Source organism: Cetorhinus maximus, unplaced genomic scaffold (genome assembly GCF_964194155.1).
Source record: "Cetorhinus maximus unplaced genomic scaffold, sCetMax3.hap1.1 HAP1_SCAFFOLD_425, whole genome shotgun sequence".
NCBI lineage: Eukaryota > Metazoa > Chordata > Chondrichthyes > Lamniformes > Cetorhinidae > Cetorhinus > Cetorhinus maximus.
This window is the reverse complement of record NW_027596370.1, coordinates 200,226-220,012: the sequence shown is the minus strand read 5'-3', so window position 1 is coordinate 220,012 and position 19,787 is coordinate 200,226. Positions and strand designations below refer to the sequence as shown.

At 46.9% G+C, this 19,787-nt stretch overlaps 1 protein-coding gene across 2 annotated transcripts in view; it reads left to right on the top strand.

The window, feature by feature from the left end:
• Positions 1–289: 289 nt before the first annotated feature.
• Positions 290–19,787, top strand: part of LOC144673661 (F-box/WD repeat-containing protein 11) — a 165,317-nt gene continuing 145,819 nt past the window's right edge. Inside the window, exon 1 of one of the 2 annotated variants that reach the window (XM_078535387.1) lies at positions 290–420. In XM_078535387.1, coding sequence (XP_078391513.1) covers positions 376–420 — 45 coding nt within the window. In that variant the 5' untranslated portion in view covers positions 290–375. The remainder of the gene's footprint in view (positions 421–19,787) is intronic. The other variant, XM_078535386.1, reaches the window with a different exon arrangement.

Genomic DNA, 19,787 nt, shown 5'->3' with positions numbered 1-19,787 from the left:
AATGGGCGGGTCTGTGTAGGGGCGGGGTCTGTACTGAATGGGCGGGTCTGTGTAGGGGCGGGCACTGTAAATAGTGGGCGGGTCTGTGTGGGGGCTGTGACCGAGAGCGCGGCCGTCTCTGTGGGGGCGGGGTCTGTAAAGAGCGGGACAGACCGACCCGAAAGGTCGCTGTCACCGAACATTGACGTCAGACGCAGGTGACGTTACAATAAATAGGCGGATCCGCGCAGCAGCGTGATTGCGTCAGACGCTGGTCTAGGATCGGTTTGGATTGGGGCCGGGCCCAGGCCCGGGGGGGAAAGTGAAGAGAGAGCGAGAGATCGGGGGCCTGGGGAGGGGGGAGATCAGAAGGCAGCCAACCTCACTGTGATCGATATGGAGGCGGACTCAGTGATCGAGGATAAAACTATCGAGCTGATGGTGAGTAAGGGACAGGCGGCGGGGCTGAGAGCGCGGAGCCCGGCCGGGCCGGGCCGGGCCGGGAGAGAGGCTGCGGGGCCCGCACTCGGCCTCTGCCGGCTTCAGGCCCGGCGCTGGGGCGGCCAGGGGGCCGGCACAGGCTTCAGGTCCTGCGGGAGGGGCCGAATATGTTTCCTTCAGATCTTCTCTGGTTCTCACGGACAGGAGGGAAAACCCACTGAACCCGGGAGACAGGAAGGGGTGGCGGGGCTGGGCTGGGCTGGGGCTGGGTGGGGGGGGTTATAGGAAGGGGCTGGGGGGTGCGGGTTATAGGAAGGGGCAGCTGGGGTGGGGGGGGGTTATAGGAAGGGGCAGCTGGGGTGGGGGGGGGGTTACAGGAAGGGGCAGCTGGGGTGGGGGGAGGGTTACAGGAAGGGGCAGCTGGGGTGGGGGGAGGGTTACAGGAAGGGGCAGCTGGGGTGGGGGGTTTACAGGAAGGGGCAGCTGGGCTGGGGGGTGGGTTACAGGAAGGGGCAGCTGGGGTGGGGGGAGGGTTACAGGAAGGGGCAGCTGGGGTGGGGGGAGGGTTACAGGAAGGGGCAGCTGGGGTGGGGGGTTTACAGGAAGGGGCAGCTGGGGTGGGGGGTTTACAGGAAGGGGCAGCTGGGGTGGGGGGTTTACAGGAAGGGGCAGCTGGGGTGGGGGGAGGGTTACAGGAAGGGGCAGCTGGGGTGGGGGGGGTTACAGGAAGGGGCAGCTGGGGTGGGGGGGGTTACAGGAAGGGGCAGCTGGGGTGGGGGGGGGTTACAGGAAGGGGCAGCTGGGGTAAGGGGGGTTACAGGAAGGGGCAGCTGGGGTGGGGGGGGTTACAGGAAGGGGCAGCTGGGGTAAGGGGGGTTACAGGAAGGGGCAACTGGGGTGGGGGGGGTTACAGGAAGGGGCAGCTGGGGTGGGGGGGGTTACAGGAAGGGGCAGCAGGCGTGGGGGGGTATATTGGAAGGGGCAGCTGGGATGGGGGGGTTATTGGAAGGGGCAGCTGGGGTGGGGGGGGGTTACAGGAAGGGGCAGCTGGGGTGGGGGGAGGGTTACAGGAAGGGGCAGCTGGGGTGGGGGGTTTACAGGAAGGGGCAGCTGGGGTGGGGGGTTTACAGGAAGGGGCAGCTGGGGTGGGGGGTTTACAGGAAGGGGCAGCTGGGGTGGGGGGTTTACAGGAAGGGGCAGCTGGGGTGGGGGGTTTACAGGAAGGGGCAGCTGGGGTGGGAGGGTACAGGAAGGGGCAGCTGGGGTGGGGGGGGTTACAGGAAGGGGCAGCTGGGGTGGGGGGGGTTACAGGAAGGGGCAGCTGGGGTGGGGGGGGTTACAGGAAGGGGCAGCTGGGGTGGGGGGGTTTACAGGAAGGGGCAGCTGGGGTGGGCGGGGTTACAGGAAGGGGCAGCTGGAGTGGGGGGTACAGGAAGGGGTAGGGGGTACAGGAAGGGGTGGGGGGATAGAGGGGTAACGGGTTGGGTGGGGCTACAGGGGGTGGAGTGGGTACAGGAAAGGGCAATGGGGCTGGGTGGGGGGGGTACAGGAAGGGGCGGCAGGGTTGGGGTGGGTGGGTACAGGAAGGGGCAGGGGGCACTGAAGGGTCGGCTGGGGTGGGGCTGTACAGGAAGGGGCAGCGGGGGTGTGGCTACACGAAGGGGCAGCGGGGGTGGGGGTACAGGAAGGGGCGGCTGGGGTGGGGGGCACAGGAAGGGGCAGCGGGGTTTTGAGGGCGGGGGGTACAGAAGGGGCATCAGGGCCGGGTGGGGTGTTTGACAGAAGTGCAGTCGGGACCGGGTGGTAGGGCAAAGGAAGGGGTGGCGGGGCTGTGTGGGGGGGTATGGGAGGGGGCACGGGGCTGGGTGGTGGGGCACGGGAAGGGGTGGTGGGGCACGAGAAAGGGTGGAGTGTTGGGTGGGGTTTACATGTGGGGTTGGGGGCCCAGGAAGTGGCAGCGGGGCCGGGTGAAGGGGCACAGGAAGGGGTGGTGGATCTAGGTTAGGGGTATAGGAAGGGGCGGTGGGGCAGGTGTTCTCAGCCTAAGATGCTTCCAGTTTTAATGAAAGTTCTGTGTAACCTCAACCCAGTATCATGTTGGCTCGTGATGTAAAATAGCAAGCTAGCTCAGAGAGCAGCAGTCTGGGTGAATGTTGTAATGTGGCAGTCTGGGCTGACTTGTGTGAGAGGTGGGAGGGGCAGTCTGTATACTCGAGTAGGCTCCTGAAATTCATGGTTTCCATTTCCCAGTGCCTTGCGTTCCTCATATTGAACATGCTCCTTTGGGCATTGTAAAGCTGTGCTGTGTTTGGGGGCCCGCGTAATTAATGGGCAGTCCAAACAAGCCTGTCCCACTCCTCAGTATGGCTGGAACATCATAACACAACACTTCTCCTGGGAGAGGCAAAAAACAGGACATAAGGTACTCATGAAATTTCCTCTCCAATCTCCTCGGGAAATTAAAAGCAGTCCCGGAGGTCGCAGGGACCAGTTGTTACGTTGGAAGGTGTTTGCCAGCTGTGATACGAATTTGGCCCAAGTCAAGAAGCGGTGCAGCTCCTCCTTGAAGATATCCAGATGGTCAGCACACACTCCACCAGCCAACATTGTATTCCTGAGGCAAATCCTCAACTTCAAAATAAGTGCTCGTAACCTTTGATTTTGCTTCTTGTGTTACACTGGAATGATTGCTTTTGTTTGAAGTGATGTTCAATGCTGATTTAAGTAAGAATGTCATGTAGTGAGGGCCTGAAGTCTATTTCGGTACCAATGTTAGCTGTGGTTAGAGAGTGAGAAACCGTTTAGGATGCAGGGACTGGCAGGGTTTTAATTGAAGGGACTGCCTGATCCTTTGTCTTTCTGTGGAGAAATACAGTTTGATACTAAATCTCTCAGATTGTCAGTCAAACTGGTGGAGGGAACAGTATAATTAACCCTTCGGGCCCATGACAAAAATGGGGTGGGAGAATGGGGGGATGAACAGGGGTTTCAACCTACTGTGATCTCCGACAGGCAGATGTGGATACTTGGTTGGGATGGAATTGGAATCAGCTGTAACAGCCTTCGAGGTGCATGTGTCCCTGGAATTATCCCGCCTCATAAGGCAGTGAGGAAGACAGTAAATTAAACTGCAAGCATCCAAGACATTGCACATTGAGCAGTAGGGTCACTGGTTGTGAATTTACCTATCACAATAGCAGGCTTACTAAAGGCAGAACAGTGCAGCTCATGGTAATGAAGCACTTTCTCAACACAATGAACAGGGGACAAATAAAAGGAACAATTAGAAACTTGATCAGTAAGCAATTTCCTGGCATAAACCATGCAAGGGTAGAAGAGGGTGGTACGTGATCGGTTCATCGTGAGAAGTGCCACTGCTTATATTTCGTGTCGCTTTGGACCGCCATTTCTCATGTATATGTTGCCTCTCAGCAACAACATCCAAAAACATATCATTACTTTCCACAGATAAGCTGACAACACCCATCCCTACCTCATCACCACCTCTCTCAATTCCTCCAACTGTCTCACTGCTTGTCCAGCATCCAGTACTGGATGAGCAAAAATTAACTTCCAGCTAAATATTCGAGAAGACCGAAGCCATTACCTGTGGTACCCAACTCCAGAAACCCTGTTCCCTAGCCACTGACTGACTCCCTCTCCCAGGCAACTAACGTTGCTGTCATACTCGGCCTCACGTATTTACACTCACTAACTCTGCCTATTTTCTCTTCTGAAATGTCGCTCAACTCCATTCCTGCCGCAACAAAAACAGAATTACCTGGAAAAACTCAGCAGGTCTGGCAGCATCAGCGGAGAAGATAAGAGTCGACGTTTCGAGTCCTCACGACCCTTCAACAGAACTGAATATAGTTAGGAGAGGGGTGAAATATAAACTGGTTTAAGGTGGGGTGGTGGGGGGGTGGGGGGAGAGAAGTTGAGGGGGGGGTGGTTGTAGGGACAAGCAAGCAGTGATAGGAGCAGATAATCAAAAGATGTCACAGACAAAAGGATCAAAGAGGTGTTGAAGGTGGTGATATTATCTAAGAAAATGTGCTAATTAAGAATGGATAGCAGGACACTCAAGGTACAGCTCTAGTGGGGGTGGGGTGAAAGACTGACAAGGTATTAGTTGTAGATTTAAAAATAATGGAAATAGGTGGGAAAAGAAAAATCTATATAAATTATTGAAAAAAACAAAAGGGAGGGGGAGGAAACGGGGTAGGGATGGGGGGAGGGAGTTTAAGATCTAAAGTTGTTGAATTCAATATTCAGCCCGGAAGGCTGTAAAGTGCCTAGTCGGAAGATGAGGTGCTGTTCCTCCAGTTTGCGTTGGGCTTCACTGGAACAATGCAGCAAGCCAAGGACAGACATGTGGGCAAGAGAGCAGGGTGGAGTGTTAAAATGGCAAGCGACAGGGAGGTTTGAGTCTGCCCTTGTTCATCAGCTCCTGAAACTCTCACCCATACCTTTGTTACTTCTGAACTTGATTATTACAGCTCATACTTCCATTGGAGGCTGTCCAAAACTCTTCTGCCCATGTCCTAACTCTCACCAAATCCTGTTCTCTCAACTGATCTACATTGACATTACATCCTGGTTCAGAAATGTCTCAGGTTAAAATTTCACATTCTCATTTTTAAATCCCTCCAGGGCCTCTCCCCTCCCCATCTCTGTAATTGTCTCTGGCTCCACAACCCTCTGAGATATGTGCTCCACCAATTCTGACGTCTTGTTCAATCCTGAATTTTATTGCTTCACCATTGGCAGCTGCTGTACCTTCAGCTTTCTGGGCCTTAAGCTCTGGAATTTCTTCCCTAAACCTTGCTGTGCTGCCCCTCCCCCTTTAAGCCACTACCCTTTGACAACACCACTGTGAAGCACTTTGGAATACTGTACTAAATCAGAGGAGCCGGATAAACACAAACCTTTGTGTACACTAGATGCAAGTCCCACTTAAACCACACTTCTTTTGTGATGTGTTTATTTTAACCCATTACTGCCACCACCACTACCTAGCACTGCTCAACACGCAACCCGAGTCAGAGTTTTACAGTACAGCCCAATGTTGTTCTGAGCCTACCCTCATCTTTCTTCATCTCACCCTATCGACATATTCTTCTATCACTTTCTCTCTGTACTTATGTAGCTTCTGCTTAAAAGTATTTCTGCTGTTCGCCTTAACCGCTCTGTGATAGTGAGTTCCCCATTCTCACCGCATTCTGGGTAAAGAAGTTTCACCCGAATTCCTTATTGAATTTATTACTGTTGGTTATATATTGGCCCCAAATTTTGAGCGTCCTGACGAGTTTGTTATTGTTTACTTTCTGTGGCTGATTGTTGAGTTTTTGGAAAGATGTGTACAGGGTAGTTCTGTGCCTTTTCAGAACCTGTGTATTTTTTAACAGTTAAATGGAGAGTGGTATTGGCGTGCCATGTCTGGTAGTGTTGTGGATTGTTCAGTTTTTCACAAGTCTCTCCTCTGCTTAAATTTGTCTGGCTGAAAGAGTGAGGCTTGCTAATCTTGTATCTTGATTTGCCTTGTTAGGAGCTAAAATGGTGCTTTTTGCTTTTTTTTCCAGATTAAAATATGTTTAGTAAGTGTAGTGATATTGTGGTGCAGTGTGCACATTACTGATGCTAAAATTGCTTTGAAGTTGAAATGCTCCTACAGGAATGGTCATTCGGCACCTCACCATTCAATTAGATTATGGCAGATTTATACCTCAATTTCCCTTTACCTCCATATCCTTGTCAAACAAAAATCTATCAATCTACAATGACTGACACAACAAGCTTTGTCCTTTTCCTTCCATCATTGCCATCTCTGAGTCAGAGGGCTGTGGGTGCAATCCCACTCCAGAGATTTGAGCGCATAGTCCAGGTTGACACTTCAGTGCAGTACTGCTGGAGGTGTTGTCTTTTGAATGTGGCATTAAACCAAAACCTCTTGTGCCCTTGAGGTGGATGTGAAAGACCTCTTGGCACTATTTTTTAAAAATTCATTCACGGGATGTGGGCTTTGCTGGCTGGGCCAGCATTTATTGCCCATCCCTAGTTGCCCATGAGAAGGTGGTGGTGAGCTGCCTTCTTGAACTGCTGCAATCCGTGTGGTGTAGGTACATCTGCAGTGCTGTTTGAACAGTGAAGAAGTTCTAGTATCCTGGTTGACTGTTTTCTCTTAACCAACACCGATTTATCTGGTCTTTATCACAGTTTGTGGGACCTTGCTGTGCAAATTGACTACTGTTTCCTATATTACCACAGTGATTAAACTTCAAAAGGCCTTAAATGTCTGTGAAGCACTTTGGGACGTCCTGAGGTAATAGTCCCTATACAAATGCAAGTTCTTTACTGGCTGTTGGGTTGCAGCTGAACAAAGTCAGCAGTGGCTCATGCTGGAGGTGCTCTCGGCTGACTTCAGGGTGCTTTTTTAGTACTAGCCGGTTGCAGGTCTCCCATTGACCTTGCTTTCTTGTGTAAGCAAGTGCAATGTTTATTGCTGTGGCTTTGTGGATGTGAAAAGCCTAGGTGCGTACCACTGTGCTGCAGGGAAAGGGGACATGGCTTTGGTTATGGACTCCTGGGGGCCTGTACTATGTGTTTCTGTGCAGAAGCAGAGCTAGCTGGCCTAAGTTGGGATGGAGGCTCCTCAAACCAAATGTAAAAACAAAGCTGCTGCCAAAGTATGTTTACATATCCTGTGCAAAGGTAGAAGCTTTTAATGTTCCAGTGCTGCAATTCAAACCCAGGCTAGGGTGTTGGAGGAAGGGAGGAACCCGCGTGGGTTCCTGGTGGGAAATATAGTCAAGTATGACCAGAATTGGGCCTGGCTGTGAAGCTTTGCATAAAACACTCGTGATTAAAAAGAGACATGTTGGTAAAGGAGTGCTGCAGGTCTCTATGTAACTGTCCTCGTGGATAAGCCAGGATCTTCAGCAATGAAGAATCTCTTCACTGACAAGCCAATGTCGCTAGGCTTTATTTAGCTGATCAGTACAGATACACCGTAGCCTAAAATGTAGTGAGTTAACACTCATTTTTGTTTTTTCTACATTATAATAGTGAATGCAGTTTGACTAATTTATTAGGTTTCTTGGAAGAAGTACTGGGCAATGTGGATAAAGGGAACCTGTAGATGTGACGTACTTGGATTTCCAGAAGGCATTTGTTAAGGTGCTGCATAAAAAGTTACTGCACAAGAGCTCATGGTGTAGGGGAGTAGTATATTAGCATGGCTAGAGGATTGGTTAGCTAACAGGAAGCAGAGTAAGGATTAATGGGTCATTTTTGGGTTGGTAAGATGTGAAGTGCCACAGGGATCAGTTCTGGGGCCTCAACTATTTACAATCTATATCTATTACTTGAAGGGACTGGATGTTTGGTTCCTAAATTTGCTAGTGACATAGATAGGAGAGTAAGTTGTGAAGAGGGCATAAGGAGTCTGCAGAGGGATATAGTGGGCAAAAATTTGGCAGTTGGAGTATTATGGGGGAAAAATGTGAACTTGACCAGTTTGGCAGGAAGAATAGGAAAGCAGCATGCTATTTAAATGGAGAGAGATTGCATAGCTCTGAGGTACTGAGGGATCTGGGTGCCATGGTACATGGTACGAAAAGTTAGGATGCAGGTACAGCAAGAGATTAGGAAGGCAAATGGAATGTTGCCATTTATTGCAAGGGAATGGAATATAAGAGGTATGTTTTGCTACGGTTGGCCAAGGCGCTGGTGAGGCCACACCTGCAGTTCTGTGTACAGTTTTGATCTCCTTAATTAAGAAAGGATATATTTGCATTAGAAGCAGTTCAGAGAAGGTTCATTCAGCCCCTTCATCGCAGGAATCAGTCATCTTACGAGGAAAGGTTGGGCCTGTATTCATTAGAGTTTAAAAGAATGAGGGGGTGATCTTATTAAAACATATATGATACTGAGGGGTCTTGACAGGGTGGATGCTGAAAGGATGCTCCCCCTAGTGGGAGAGACTAGAACAAGGGAACATAGCTTAAAAATAAGGGATCTCCCATTTAAGAGGGAGATGAGAATTTTTCTCTGAGGCTCCGTTAGTCTTTGGAATTCTGTTCACCAGAGAGCAGTGGAGGCAGGGTCATTGAATAATTTCAGGGCTGAGTTAGATAGATTCTTGATTGACAAGGAAGTCAAAGGATGTAGTGGGTAGACAGGAAAGTAGAGTTGAGACCACAGTCAGATCAATCATGAGATTACCAAATAGCGGAGCAGGCTCGAGGGGCCAAATGGCCTACTCCTAATTCGAATGTTCGTATGACCACCCTTCAATCGAACTTTATTGGCTGCAAAGCACATTGAGACGTTGTGGCCATGGAAAGCACTATACAAATGGAAATACACTATGCAAGTCTTTTTTTTCTCTGTGGGAAGCTCAACTTGTGCTCTCTGTCAGAGGTTTTTTTCCCTCAGTGTTGGGACCTGGTAGGTTCTATCAGAAACGGTTATGCAAATGCAAGCCATAAAAAGTTTTGAAAGGGAATTGGATAATTAACTCATGTCAAAAACAGAAATACCTGGAAAAACTCAGCAGGTCTGGCAGCATCAGTGGAGAAGAACAAAGTTGACGTTTCGAGTCCTCATGACCCTTCAACAGAACTAAGTAAAAATAGGAGAGGGGTGAAATATAAGCTGGTTTAAGGTGGGGGGGTGGGGGGAGAAGTGGGGTGAGGGGTATTCGGCAAGGGTAGGGAGATGGGGCTTAAATGGATGGTTCTTTTCGAGAGTTGGTACAGATGAGATGGGCTGAATTGCCTCCTTGTCAAATGCTATGCTGGTGTCCTCTCTACTTAAAACTAAACCCTTGTTTCCTATCTGTGCACATTTTGATTTTCCATTGGTTGTTCATTTGTATTAATTCTACTAGTATAGTCTTTCCTATTCTTCTGTGAATGTTTTGAACTTTTAATCTCCTAATGTGTGGTGTTGAAGGTGTCAGGTTGAGCTGAAATGACTCAATGTCCCAGGTTCGATTCCAGATCTGTGCTGAGTTTTCTGGGATGGTAATGATTAGAGTCGTTTATGGTGTCCTCACCAACAGAATTATCAGAGTTTACAGTGTGAGAGTGAGGATAAATAGACACAAGAGGGTGAAGCTGGTCTATCCGGCAACCTACTTAAAGGAGAGTCCACTATTGAAGCTTGCTGCTTAAAGTTCCTGTTTTTAATGACCTGTAGTCCAGGGGCCTTAATGCCAATAATAGTCTTCCATCTAATTTGTAAAGGGCTTTTCCTGTTCTGTTCTGCACCTAAGAGGTTTAGTTACTTTCTCAGCCAGAATCTTTGGAACAACCCTATTCTGTGCCTTTAGGGCATGAGAAGAGGAAGGTAGCAAAAAAAAAACCTGAAGAGAATTCAGTTTCATGATGATTTAATTAGTGTTTCAGAAACTCTCCACCCAAGGAAAGCTGAGTATCTGGAGGGAATCGTACTGATATTAAGCTGCATATATTAATGAATCACGTCACATGATTCTGAATCTCCTCGGAACTATTGTCGGTGTTTTACAAATGTGCTCGCACTTGTACAGATGGTGTTTTTTTTTCCTGAGGTATCGGTTTACTACGCCTGTGGTCTTTGCACTGTCGGGCAGGAATGCATCACAGGTTAGAAATTCCTGCTTCGTCTGAAACACTTTGAATTTGGTTCAAAATGAAGAGAGTAGTAGTAGAATGTTTACTGCTCATCAGTTGGGGCAAGAGGACATTTTTTGGAGAGGAAGGGAGACAAGGAATTAGGAAAAGCATGGGATTGTACTTGCATTTTATAAAGTTTCTTAACATGTCTCAATGTCTTTAAGTGCTTTGTATAATGAATCACTTCTAAGTGCATCATTGTTACGTAGGCAAATGTGGTAACCATTCTAAGCAATGACAGACAAGTGGCAGTGAGTTGTAGGAATGGTTACCTTTTTGGGGTGGTGATTGAGGGAGGAATGTTGGCCACGACATTGGGAGAACTCGCTGCTGTGAGCGGTGACATGAGATTTTCAAAGCCCATCACTGCAGGCAGGCTACCTTTTGTATTTAATATATGACCAGGAGGATGGTACCCTCATTTGAAGTCTTCAAAATTAGAAAAGGATTCAATAAGGTACAGAGGGCACATTCTGGAAAAAAAGCTGGGCTATTCGAACTGAACAGTGGGACATTCCAGAGACAGCATGCCTCCTGTGACAATGCAGAAACCTGTAGATACTGCATTGATAGCCAGCCAAGATTATGTACTCATGCTTGGGGCTTGAACCTACACATCTGGAGCCAGAGGCTCAGTTCCTGCCAAGTTGATAGAAAGGGACATCCTGGTGGCTTTGTTTTTACATCAGCTAATGTGGTCCTGAGCCTGACAGACCAGTGAACTCCCAGGTTTGAGTAATGGTCTGTATTTCATTAGCTGATCTCAGCCAGGCCAATGTGAAGGGAATGACAGTCCCCCTCAGCCGAGGGCACAGAGGCTGAGGACAGTTTGCTAGAGTTCTTTGTCCTGATTGCTATCCAGTCATCGCTGCTGGTAAGTACATAGGTAGGAGCGTATTGAATGCGGGCAGAAATTGGACTTTACTCAAGTGTACAGGGCATTAAAGCAACCTTCCATTGCTCTGTTCACACGTGGATGAGGCTGACACCATGTAAAACTGAACTCCATCCATGGGAAGTAAACTGGAAACTAAAATGCAAAGGCCTGGAGGATTTCGAGATAACAAAGTTTGCAAAAGGATATTGTGCTAGGGGATTTTTTATAAAAATACAGGCCAGCAGTGTGTTACCAGTTTGCTTCCTGAGAACAGTACACACCTGCAGACTTACCTTACCCCTCTTCCAGAGCTCCCTAGTAGAACTTGGGTATATTGAAAGCTGCGAGAAAGCATCAAGAAAGATTATTTTGATCATTACAGCTTCATACTGTGACTGCTGTTAATGGGTTAACACAGCCTGATCCTCCTCCTAACAAGCACCTTGCAACAGCAGAGATCAGATACTGTAGCATATTTACATTTCATCTCCTGACACATCTGTCATTGACACAAGCACATAGAAATAACCTCCTGTAGTCTCCAGACCCAGATAAATGAAAGACGGCAGTGATGGTATGTCACTGTAAAACCTGTTTTAAAATAACACGCTTGTATTGTAGATTAGTTCTGCCTGTTATATGTGGTAAGCTTCAGTTAATTCTTGGTGGAGCTAGCTGAACTCTGGCTTGTTGCAATTGACTTTATTATCCTTGATCATTTTCTGAAGAGACCTACTGGAACATCCTTGTGCCTGGGCATTGGGCAAAGACAGAATTGTCACATGCTGATGCTCAAATGAACAAGGACAACTTCAAACGCTGGGGAGATGGATGTGGAACTGTACCCAATCAAGAGTCAGCACTTTGGAGAAACCGAAGGGGATGAAAGAAACCTGGGTACGCACTTAGAATGAGAACAGCACAGAAGGAGGCCATTAGGCCCATCATGTCTGTGCTGGCTCTTTGATAGAGCTATCCAGTTAATCCCAGTCTTTCTTTCCTTGTAGCCCTGTAAATTTTTTCTGCTTTAAGTGCTTAATCAATTTGCATTTGAATATTATGATTGAATCCACTTTGACCACCCTTTCTGGCAATTTATTTCTGATCACAACAACTGGCTTTGAGTTGAAAAAAAGTTTCCTTATATTGTTTCTGGTGATTTAGCAATCACCTTCAATCTTTGTCCTCTGGTAACCAACCCGCCTATCACTGGAAACAGTTTCTCTTTTTTTACTGGTTCAAAATGATTCATGATTTTTAATATCTCTATCAAATGTTGCCTTAGCCCACTCTGTTGTATGGAGAGCAGCCACAACTTCTCCAGTCTCTCATATATCTGAAGCCCTTCATCCTGGTACCTTGCTGGGAGATCTCTTCTCCCTATCTGAGCCCTTGCCATCCTTCTTAAACTATGGTGTCCAGAATTGAACACATTACTCCAGTTGAGGCCTAACCAGTGATTTATAAAAGCATAACTTCATGCTTTAGTACGCTATGTCTCTACTAATAGAGCCAAGGCTGCTATATGCCTTTTAACAGTTTTATGAATCGTTCCTGCTACTATCAAGGATTTTGGTACAGACGCCACAGGTCTCTAAGTTCACCCTCTTTAAAATTGTACCATTTAGTTCATCTTGCTGAGCTGTTTTGTTCCTACCTAAATTTCAACTGCCATGTGTATGCCCAATTCACCGGAATGGGGATTGTGACTGGCACCATCTGCTCTGTAGGTTTTGCTACTACACTGTTTTCCCATGTGGCTATCAGTGAAACTGAGACCACTGCTTTGAGGAAAGTGTTATATTTATACAATACCACATATTAGACAGCAGTTCCCACAGAAATGACCACTTTTGGTGTTTGTGTTTTTGGGGTGACAGTTAAGGACATCAGGGGTGCTTTCTGCTCTTAATGAAATGGCTGCAACAGGATCTTTTAACGGACAGGCTGCTTTAGTGTCTCATCTGAAGGATTGCATCTGTCTCAATGCAGTGCTGCCTTGGTCTAGATATTGTGTGCTCAAGTCCTGGAGCTTCCTGCTTTCTGACTGTACCACATCTATTCCTGTCCAAAAAGATGAATCCTGCAAGCAATACTATTCAGGACTGTACAGGTAATAATCACTATCTTGGAGTTGCTTCTTTTTATTCATTGTTGGGAGGTGGGCATTGCTGGCTGGGCCAGCATTTATTGCCATCCCTAATTGCCCTTGAGAAGGTGGTGGTGAGCTGCCACCTTGATGTAGGTACACTCAGTTCTAGGATTTGGTCCCAGCAACAGTGGAGGAACAGCAATATATTTCCAAGTCAGGATGGTGAGTGGCTTGGAGGGGAACTTGCAAGTTGCGGTGTTCCTATGCATATGTTGTCCTTGTCCTCCTAGGTGGTAGAGGTTGCAGGTTTGAAAGGTGTTGCCAAAGGAAGCTTGGTGAGTTGTTGCAGTGCATCTTGTAGATGGTACACAGTGCTGCCACTGTGCATCGCTAGTGGAGGGAGTGAGTGTTGAAGTTGGTGGATAGGGTGCCAGTCAGGTGGGTTGCCTTATCCTAGATTATGTTGAGCTTCTTGTGTGTTGCTGGAGCAACACTCCAGGCAAGTGGAGAGTATTCCATCACACTCCTGACTTGTGCCTTGTAGATGGTGGACAGGCTGTGGAGAGTCAAGAGGTGAGTTACTCACTGTAAAATGTGAAATGAATTGAATTGGCTGAGCCTGTGATCCTGGGGGTCTCAGGAGGCTGAGATGGATCATCCACTTGGCACATCTGACTGAAGATAGTTGCAAATGTGTCAGTCAGCTTTGTCTTTTGCACTGATGTGTTGGACTCTGCTATCATTATTAATGATGATGTATGTGGATCTACTTCCTCCTGTTTCTTTAAATGTCCACCACCATTCACAACCAGAAGTGGCAGTACTGCAGAGCTTAGATTTCTGTTGGTTGTAGGATTGCTTGGTTTTGTCTATTGCATGCTGCTTTCTATGCTTGGTATGCAGTAGTCCTGTGTTGTAGCTTCACCAGGTTGGCACTTCATTTTTAGGTATGCCTGGTGCTGCTCCTGGTATGCCCTCCTGCACTTTTCTGCAGTGGTTTGATACAACTGAGTGGCTTGCTCGGCCATTTCAGAGGGTGAATAAGAGTCAACCACATTGCTGTGGGCCTGGAGTCACATGTAGGCCAGGCCAAGTAAGAACAGGGAGATCCTTACCTGGAGGACATTAGTGCCAGTTTGTTAATTTCATGATGGTTACTGTTCCAGATTTATTAATTAACGGAATTTAAATTTTCCCAGCTGTCCTGGTGGGATTAGAACGACTGTCTCTGGAGTATTAGTCTAGGCCTCTGGATTGCTGGTTCAGTAACATTACTAAATTGCTAACATCCCCACCACACCCTGTTTCACTCTGAAATAAAAATGCTGGAAAAACTCAGGTCTGACAGCAACAGTTAACGTTTCAAATACATATGACTCTTCAGAGCTCTGATATTGTTTTGAATATAAAGCCACAGCATCTTGAAGAATCAGGATTTAGATTTTTTGTTAAATAGTTTTGGCTAATATTGAGTGTTTATCAGCTGAAGAAAGTTCCAGCTACAGTTGCAGCTTCTGTTCAGGGCATGACTGATGAACCAGATTAATTTTTGTATGCCTTGCGCACAGAAGCCATAATTCATGAAATTTAAAACAATTCATTCAGGGGTGTGGGTGTTGCTGACTGGGCCAACATTTATTCCCCAACCCTAGTTGCCCTTGGTGGTGTTGAGCTGCCTTCTTGAACCGCTGCAGTCCATGTGGTGTAGGTCCACCCACAGTGCTGTTAGGGAGGGAGTTCCAGGATTTTGACTCTGGACTGGTGGGATATCTGCAGTCATTCCACTTGGGACACTGAGCTGAGGTTGTCGTAGGGGTAGGGGGTAGAAGACAGGGTCCAAAATTGGGGGACATAAATATATGATAGCCACAAATAAACCCAATAGGGAATTCAGAGAAACGTTGTTACCCAGAATGTGGGACACTGCCACAGAGTCGGTGAGATGAATCACAGATGCGTTTGGGAGAAAGGATATTCTGACAAGGTGATCCGAGGTAAATAGATTGGAAGGAAGCTTGCATGGAGCATATAAACAGGCGCAGACTAATTGTGCTAGATAGCCTGTTTCTGATCTGTAAATTCTATGTAAACTTGGTGGAAACTGAAGATGGTGACTGTGACAATTCCATTGAGTAATTGGAGAAGCTCGCCCTGAGATGTGTCTATTTGGAATGCCTGAAACTCCTCCCTCCTGTAATCCTGTAAGAACAGGAGTAATGAGCAGTAAAAGCAGCCAGATCATTGAAATAATGAAAGGATGCCGTGAATAAGAAAAGAATATGTCTGTTCAAAGGCTGAAAGTAGAGGGCATGGCTGCGAGGCTGTTTGTTGTCAGTGGGTGTTATTCTGCTGCCGTTCACACATTGTCGACTGATATAACCAGAGGGATCTTGTCTCATTGCGGGACATAGCCCTGTGCTTTTCAGCTGGTAAACTCCTGCTGGCAAGATCAAGCTCTGCTCAAGACTAGGGTAAGCATCTTCTCTGGCATGCTGGCTGGGCTGAGATCTGGCTAACTGTGGCTTCATCACTTCTTCTTTAAACTGTTTTATTTAAAAAAAAATTTAATTACCCATAAAAAGGCAAGTATGTGAATCAGGCAGGTAGTCAGCGATGTCTGTAATATCAACCCTTGTATTGGCTGGGAAATAGGGGTATTTTTTGCGTGACTATATAGTGTGTATATTTTTCCAGTTAAAAGGCTTGAAATGGCAGCTTTTCACCCTTCCAAGATTTGTAAAAATGACTGGGACTCTTGTTTAAAGCAAATCACCTTGATAGATCAGGAAGGTGACAGGTTCAGTCTTAGCTGGAGGGTTGTAATAGGTTTACAGAGAGGATAATCGTGATCACTCCATTGATTGCTGCACAGATAGGGATCTGGTAAGAAGCATGTCAGGCTTCACTGTCATGGTTGCACAGTTAAAGCATCTGTATTTCCTCACTGTCCACAGGAAGAATGACCACTTGGGGAGTTATTGGAGGGTGACTGGGTCCACTTGAGATTGAGACCTCAGTAACTAAGGATATGGCAGGAAAATGGAGTTGAGGTATAAATCAGCTGTGATTAATTGAATGGCAGAATGGGCTTTGATCTAATGGCCTACCCCTGTTCCCACGTTCCATAGAGGTGTGAAAATTGAGAATGAATTTTAAATAAACTTTTTTTGGGAGTTGTGGGAACCTCTGTGCATTTAATTACTTTGTAATATTTTTCTGATGCTGTGCGATCTGGTGTCCATTCTCTATTTTATTTATTTTCCATTTCCACATTTTTAATTCTGTTTAATTTTATGATGCTCTCTTTATTTTTGGCCCTTTGCTAGCTGAATTGGTTTAAGGTTCAGAGGGTGGAGGCAGGGTGCCACGCTTATCAACAATTTTAATCCAATGTGTCTTCCCCACTGGAAACTGCAGGCTTGAATCAGCTTTGACTGGTAGTTTACAGGAGCTGCAATTAGTCCTCAACGTAGTCCTAAAGCTTGCTATGTTTACATTGTCTCCGTGCTTGCAAATGTTTTATCTACTCAGCATGTCATGTTGTCTAGTTTTGTCTCAAAACCTTAAGCAAAATTTGTCTAATGGTCCTTCATCCAGACCAGCAGTCAGTAGACAATCTCAGAAAACCTTTAATCCGGTCTTTGTGATAATTAGAATGGAGTGAAAAATGATGACTGACAAACTATTTTAACAAGATTAAAGTTATGATTAAAGACTAGAATTCAAGATTCATGTCTAACATTAAAATTATTTTTGGAGTAGTGCCTACTCATATCATTTGAAAATAAATTTACACAAACAACTTGCCCAGAATTAACGAATTCAGTATTTAAAATCTACATCCTGAAAGCTTTTGAAGGAAGAACAGAAATGCACAATTTTAAACTCTGACAGATTTCTTTAGTGAAGGGTTTATTTTGGGCCTTCACTAATGTATTTGGTAGGTTTTTATGTTGTTTTTCTTCCAAGGAGTCTTTGACTATGTTGTGCTTCAATGTCCTTTATAATAGTCGCACAAACTACCGCCTTGTCCAATTGGTTATTCTTCGTCTGAGAATCCAGACAATAGGTTCAACTCTTAAGTGCACCATAGCTGAGCCTTTTCCATTCTTGCCCAGCCTCTATGTGCAATTACTTTCCATCAGGGTCACCAGATAGCAATCAAGAGTAGGGATTCAGCCATACCCTTCAACCATTCCTCCTCAGAACAGAAGGTGCTGACTGCTGCCCTCTGAATTCATCCAAATCAGGAAAGCAGGGACAAAAACGCAGAAACCTTCTGTCTGTGTCTGTTTGTCAGCCTACATCAAGAAATCCCTTTAGTCACATGATAAGGATAAGTGCTCTGTATGGAAATATTTGGTGTATGTATTGGACAAGTTAGGAATCATAAGCTGTTGATTTTCTGTGCACTGTCTTGTACTGGAATCCATTGCTGTGTGATATCAGGATTGGACAAGCCAGATGATGCAGAAGAAGACTTCCAAAGAGATTCTTTGTTTTGTCGCCACCAATTCTGTAAAAACTTGGGTGTGGGGACAGTGTTTTTGATTACATAGAAATACATAGAATGCTACGACATGGAATCAGGGCATTTCATCCAACCAGTCCATGTCAGTGTTCACCCTGCAAGTTAACCACCCTCCTTTTTCCTAATATCCCTTTTCTTTCCTGTTGCCACCAGCGCTGCCTAGACTTGCCTTCAGAGCATTTTGTTTTCTTCTTGTCAATGCCTCCTTATGGTGTCAAAATTCAAGGGCTGAGATGCACACACACATGCTTGCTTTCAGCCGCACTTTCTCTCTGTGGTGACCTAACCTAATGGTGCACTCCATCAGACATGGAGCTCTGGAAATGATCAATCAAGCTCTAGGAGCTTGCAGTAAATCATATATAATTAGTTCCAGCTCCTCTCACAGCTTCTGTACTGGGAGATGCTCTGGATTCTCTAGAAGTTCAGTACTGCAGGGTTGGAGTAACTCTACATCCAACATTGAAATGTGCATACTAAAGGTGGCTCTGACCTTCAGGCCAGGGGAATTTTCAGGCGTCTCAGAGTTGTACACACATTCATTTATGTTACCACCACCCTCTTCACCCCCATCCCACATAAAACTGTTGACTCTTCACTGGGGGCTACTGTCTAGATGTCTGCCCTCCCATGTGATGCTTGATGGTAAATATCAGCAAGCTATGTAACCGCAGGGAAAGATCAGAATTGTGCCTCAGCCTGTGCTGCCTGATATTTCTGTGCCATTTGATTGAGATATCCTTAACCACTTCCACTTTCTAACCCAGGGGAATGCAATTACTTTTAGCAGCATCTGAACTGAAGAGCTAAGCAGTCAGGATCTTGCTGCTCTCTCTTGCTCAGTTATGCACATCATTGTGTTTTGGATTCCAACTAAGTCTCAAACTCTTTTAACCTCTTCATCTCTACCTGACTAATTGTTCTGAAATTGCCTACTTTGAATGGCTTGAATGAAAGGGAGATGGCAAGAGTTGAGCTCAAAACTCACCTGTACAAACAGTTCACTTGTGCTGTTTATCTTACTGTCTGGCACCTTCTGGCGCCTCCCTGACCAAACAGTCAGGTGGACTGAAAGCAGAGGTTTATTTAGTTAGTATGAGTTGGAAGGGCAGATATCACAGCCTCCTGCAGAGATTACTCAAGTGTTGAGAAGAGGTATCTGAAAAAATTCTTGGCTTCTGGTGAGTAAAGCATAAACTAACTTAAAGCAAACATTTATGGTGTGTTTTATAAATATTTTCCACAAGTAAAAAGTATTTTAAGTCTCTTATTTTTGTTTTTAAAAAAGCAGTTTTTATTTTTCCGTTTTCTGTCTAAATGCTCTGCATTATGTAGTTTTGCACGCACCACAGTTTAACAGTTACCAGGCTGAGTATTAGTGAACCCTTGAACTTGGAGTCAAAAAGAAATCTTTCTTGAAAGAGAGAGTTGAAGGATAGACATAGTGAGAAGATGGGATTGAAGGGTATGGTGAACATATAGGGAGCAGGGGAGGAGTGGAGCCAGGATGGGGGGATTGTGTGGGGAGCAGGAGTTTTGGGGGTGGGGGGGCTGGTGGGTGAGGATTGGGGCATGAGGAGCCAAGGTGGCGGGTGGAGGCATGTGCAGTGGGACGTGGGGAGAGGGGGTGCGGGGGCGTCTGTGGGGAGCAGGCCACAGTGGGGTGTGGGGAGCCAGGGTGGTTGGGGGTGGGGAAAGGGGTAAAAAGTGGGGTGGGAAGCTGGGTCGGCGGGGGTATATGCATGGGGAGATGGGTTTGGGAAGTGCAATAAAGTGGGGTGTGGAGGAGGAGGGGTGAGGAGCTGATGGGGGAAGGGGAATAGTGGGAAGCTGGGATGGGGTGTTGAGTGCTGGGGTGGAAGGTGGGATGGCGTGTGGGGTACTGGGGGGGTGGGGGATAGTCAAAGTGGGTGGCAGGGGTGAGGGGATGAGAGAACCAAGGGAGGGGTTGGGGAACGGAACTGGGCTGGTTGAGGTCCAAGTGGGGTGTGGGGAGCTAGGGTGGTTGGGGGGGGGAAGGGGAGGGTGGGGCATGGGGAACTGGTGTGGTTGGGGCAGGTGCAAAGTGGGGTGTGGGGAGCTGGCGTTGGGGGGGGGTGGGGCTTCTGGAGAATGGGGTGTGGGGAGCCAGGGTAGGGTGAGGGGGGCGCGTTAGAAGTGGGGCATGGTAGGCAGTGTGCTTGGTGAGGTGGGTGTAGGGGCTGGGCC